General features: G+C 42.5%; 1 protein-coding gene across 1 annotated transcript; it reads left to right on the top strand.

Annotated features, from left to right (window-relative positions):
• The first annotated feature begins 957 nt into the window (after positions 1-957).
• On the top strand, positions 958-3228 carry LOC125314063 (F-box protein At5g03100-like). The gene is made up of 2 exons (XM_048275517.1): positions 958-1887; positions 2726-3228. The coding sequence occupies exons 1-2, from the start codon at positions 958-960 to the stop codon at positions 2936-2938; spliced, it is 1143 nt and encodes a 380-aa protein (XP_048131474.1). The 3' UTR covers positions 2939-3228.
• Positions 3229-4376: the final 1148 nt, after the last annotated feature.

Genomic DNA, 4376 nt, shown 5'->3' with positions numbered 1-4376 from the left:
CCAGTTAAATTCGAGAGCTTAACTACATTTCAACTGCCCGTCAAAAAGAGTTTGTAACGAATCACAAAATTTGTTTTTTCCTTTTATCATTAATTCAGTTCTATTTAAAGCTAATCAACTCAAGCTCGTAATTCTAAAGTACTTTGCCTAGAATACAGCTAACCTAAAAGGCGCCAACACATGAATGCAACACATCAGCCTATACATATTAACCTCTCTAATAGGAGAGCACTGGGTGTATTTGCCACTCTAATTGTTGCGATACTTACCAACATAAACAACTATCAATCATTTCTATAATTTGACGCAACAAAGTTGACGTCTGATGACACAAATCACCATCTTATCGAGTTCGGCACACACTTGTTTGGTAAGTAAAAAGCAATGCGAGGGCTTTACTTTTTTTAGATTCATATTATGCATGCTATTTAGTTATGTAATTGTTGCTTCAAGTTTGTATTTATGTTGTACATTATTTCACACTTGCTTTTACGACATCATATGCGCTTTTAGAAGATCTTCCTTAAACCCATGCTAAAGTTGTTGGACCGTGAAATAAGATTCTAAATTCGAAAAAGAAGCATTTAAAGAAAATCATACTAAAATAACTAATTAACTGCAAAACGAAGCATTTATGGAAGGTGTGAGCCATAAGATAATCAGCCATTGGTAATAAAGATCCCAAAGTCGAATCACTTGCTCATGCTTCCTCCACTGCACTGCCCCACGTAAGTTGGGGTAATTACTTAATTCCTTTTTCTTTAAGTTTAATTTTGGTGTCTACTAAAAAAAGGAAAAAAAAAACAAAAAAAAAAAGAAGTTCAATTTCAAGTGGGGAAACGGATTCGCTGGCCACCCCCCACTAAAAGGAAAATTGAAAGGAGCGTGTACAGGAAAATCGATAAGGAAGCTCGGGGGAGAACGTCCGCAGAAACGAAACCCTAGAATTTCAATTCCATGGCGGAGACCTCCGTGCACGGCGCCATCCACCGCGAGTGCTCCGCTCCTCCTCTGAGCCGTAGGGACCTTATCAGCGGCTTGCCCGACGCCATGATCCACAACATCTTCTCTTTTCTGCCCATCCACGACGTCGTCAAGACCTGCGTCCTCTCCAAGCGCTGGCGGCCCACTTGGACCACCGCCACCGACCTTGTCTTCGTTGGATACGATGTATACTTTGAACCCCCGCCTGACAGTCCCTTGTTCTTCCCGTCCATTGTCGACAGCGTCCTGAGTCAGTTCTCCTCCCCCACGGTGAAGAAATTCCACCTCACCCGCTTCATGTACGACGAGGCCGACCGCCCCAGGATCGACCTATGGCTCCGGTTCGCGGTGCGGCGCTCCGTGGAGGATCTCCGCTTGCGGCTGTCTCAACGGTCGCGGTTTTTTTATGTACTGCCGGAGTTCTTGTATTGCTTCAGCTGGTTGGTGCGCCTGGACGTCGGTAAGTGCTGTTTCTCGTTGGATATGACTATTTGGTGGCCTTGTCTTAAGGTCTTGTCGATCGAAGATGCCCAGTTGAGTGATGATTTCCTCGGGCGAATCTTCAGGGGATGTCCTGTTTTGGAGTCCCTTGTGTTGTCCAGCTGCGAGGGCGTGAACAACATTATAATTGATTCGTTATGTTTGAAAAAGTTGGTGCTCGTTAGCCTCGGCTTTGGTTCTTACGTGAAGAAACTTTGCGCCCCGCATTTGCTTTCCTTGCGCGTAATAGGAGGGAATCATGCTGGGTTCAGACTTGACGACGTGTCTTCTTTGGTGGAAGCCGATTTAGATTTTTCCGTTGAAAGTCGGGATCCTAATTCCAAGGGCCGCGACTTGTTGAGGCATCTTCTTGAGAAGGTGCGCGGAGTTCCTACCATCACCACCGGCGGTTGGTGTTTGCAGGTACAGCCTCAATTTTTCTTACTATTTATAAGACCAGCTCGTGTTGAGTGGGGTCTGTGATTGGCGGCATTCTTGATTTCATCGAGGGGATTCGTTGTGATCTCATGTGTAATTAATCATTGGCTGATAGGATGATTCATAAGTTTGTCGTTACGAACTGGTGAACCTTGGAGCTTTTTTCCCCTCCGTTTACATTTCAAGTAAATGGATCTGGGATCTCACTCAATTAGGGACAATGAAAGCCACTAGGTATTGGTAACTGTTTTGGATGCTGCTCAACGCCACATTGTCAAACTCTTTACTTTCACAAGAAAAATGCACAAAGAGATTATCTGAAAGAGTTACTTTTTCTCAATTCATTCCTCCAGTTTATAGAGGAAATACAATTATCTGGATATATGGCGAAGGGTCATGGACCTAGTCATCTTTGGTTGACTGAACTGGGTCGTGCTCTCTTGTCTCCTTAGGCCGCCATTCCATAATAAATGCTACTTGGGTATCCCCTGAATATTTTACAATGGCAGTAGAATGATTCACTTGGAAACTTCAGTCGATAAATAGGCTCGCTGTCTCGGGCGACCCACTACTTGAATTTTCAGATCTTTCAAAGATCACAAGTCTTACCTGAGAAGCATATGTAAACAGTCTCGATTCTTAAATACATTCCCTTGTTCATTTTTACCCGTGGTGTCCTCATTGGTCTTTTCCCAGCTGCGAGACGGGGTCAGAGGATATCGAATCTGGATGGACTGTAAATTTTTGTTATTCCTTATTCATGTTGAACGGGAAAAAGAAATGTCAATTAACATTTTCTATTTTGCTTGCTTAATTTCCTTAGGTTCTGTCCCTCTTGGAGATGGATGGAGTGCCGTCTCCATTGTCAAAATGTCAGAATCTGATACTACATGCACCAGTTAATCAATGGGACCTTCCCGGGATAGCATACATGCTACGAAGTTCACAGTGCCTGGAAAAATTAGTCATATACCTGACTTGCTTCCCGATGGTATGTTCCTTTGCTATGGTATTTTCGATTCGCTTCTTGTGCTGACTTCTCTTTCGCATTGATGTTTAAACAATGAGTTAAAACTTTAGAAGCACATAAAGAAGATCAATCTCTAACTCTTATTTGTTCCAGCAATTGAAAATTGCCCAACCCTGTGAGTCTAGCAGCCTGTGTGCAGGGCAACATTAAGCTGTTTGGTTCATGTCTTAAAGTAACTGCAGTGTTGGACTGGAGGTCCTTTTGCTGCCATGTAGCGTTCGAATCTTGAACTAAGAGTTTAGCGATGAGCACCTAGAAAGAGAACATGTTTATATGTGTAGACGAGTTTGAGAGCTTAAATTAAAGTAAGACTAACTAGCATCTGCAGAGGACTAATGGAAATCGTTTGTTTGAAATTTTAGTGAGCCAATGAAGTTTTTTCCCCCCCTTCTGTGGTTCAGCTTCTCATGTGAAGTTTGTTTCTTGAATGGGGTATTTATGTGCAGTTTCAGCTTCATCGAGAATCTGAAGAACGTTTCAACTTCGACGAAGAAGATTTTTTGTGCTCACGGAAGGGGAACTTTGAATGTTTGGTGAAACATCTCAAAAGAGTTGAGATCGTCGGCTGTGAAGCTTATGTTGGTGAGTCGAAACATCTGCTCGCCCTAATTAAGTTCCTTCTTGGGGATGCACTTGTGCTGGAGAAGTTGATTATCAAGGCTAAATTGCCGCCCACACCAGATGGACAAAAACAACTTCAAGTGATCCAAAATGTGCTCAGCTATCAAAGAGCTTCCAAAAATGCTGAAATTGTCTTTGATTATCATTTCAAATAGGCGTCCTAAAAAAGGTACATGAAAACCCGGGTATCGAGTTGATCTCATGGCAAGGCATGTTGCCCCGGGCACTACACTGCTTATTCTTATTCGAACCGTGATAGTTTTTAGGTTTCTTAACATGTAACCTAATTTAAACTTTCGAGCTTAGTTCATCTGTATTTATGAACCTCTTAAGGAAAGAGGTTAATGGTAGTGCTTTGGATTATCGACAAATGAAAGGGCGTTTTGCTTGCGACGTTGCTCACCTTTCTCTCTGTCCGAAATTTATGAATAAGCGAATAACATTTTCAGGTGCGTTGGAGCTTTAGTGAATAATCTCGGAGAAAGATGATAAACAGATAGATACACACCGTTTTTGCTGTGATAATGTAATCAGAATAAGCTTAATTCCTACGTTTGTATTTAGAGTATCCAAATTGATCTCGATAATTCTTCACGAGGAGCGGCTTTCTTAGACTTCACAGATGGACGCTTCAGCAAATTTTTACGTACCTAAACGGACGTAATCGATGGCAGCCCTCTCCTCTGAACCGGAGAGGACCTTTTGGATTTTCCTCACACTCCTCCATCGAGTTAAAACAATCGACCAGATAGGCACCTCGTTGTCTTGCAACCGTGTTCATGTGGCAGATACAAGGGAAACCATAAGTAAATAATCCAAGCGC

The sequence above is a fragment of the Rhodamnia argentea genome, chromosome 3 (genome assembly GCF_020921035.1).
Source record: "Rhodamnia argentea isolate NSW1041297 chromosome 3, ASM2092103v1, whole genome shotgun sequence".
Classification (NCBI taxonomy): Eukaryota; Viridiplantae; Streptophyta; class Magnoliopsida; order Myrtales; family Myrtaceae; genus Rhodamnia; species Rhodamnia argentea.
The sequence above is the reverse complement of the archived record's forward strand: the minus strand, read 5'-3'. Positions and strand labels throughout refer to the sequence as shown.

Bases quoted from the DNA above. Each gene is read 5' to 3' on its own strand.
- LOC125314063 (XM_048275517.1), top strand. From the start codon at position 958: ATGGCGGAGACCTCCGTGCACGGCGCCATCCACCGCGAGTGCTCCGCT. The intron at 1,888-2,725 runs GTACAGCCTCAA...TAATTTCCTTAG, and splicing joins CCGGCGGTTGGTGTTTGCAG to GTTCTGTCCCTCTTGGAGAT.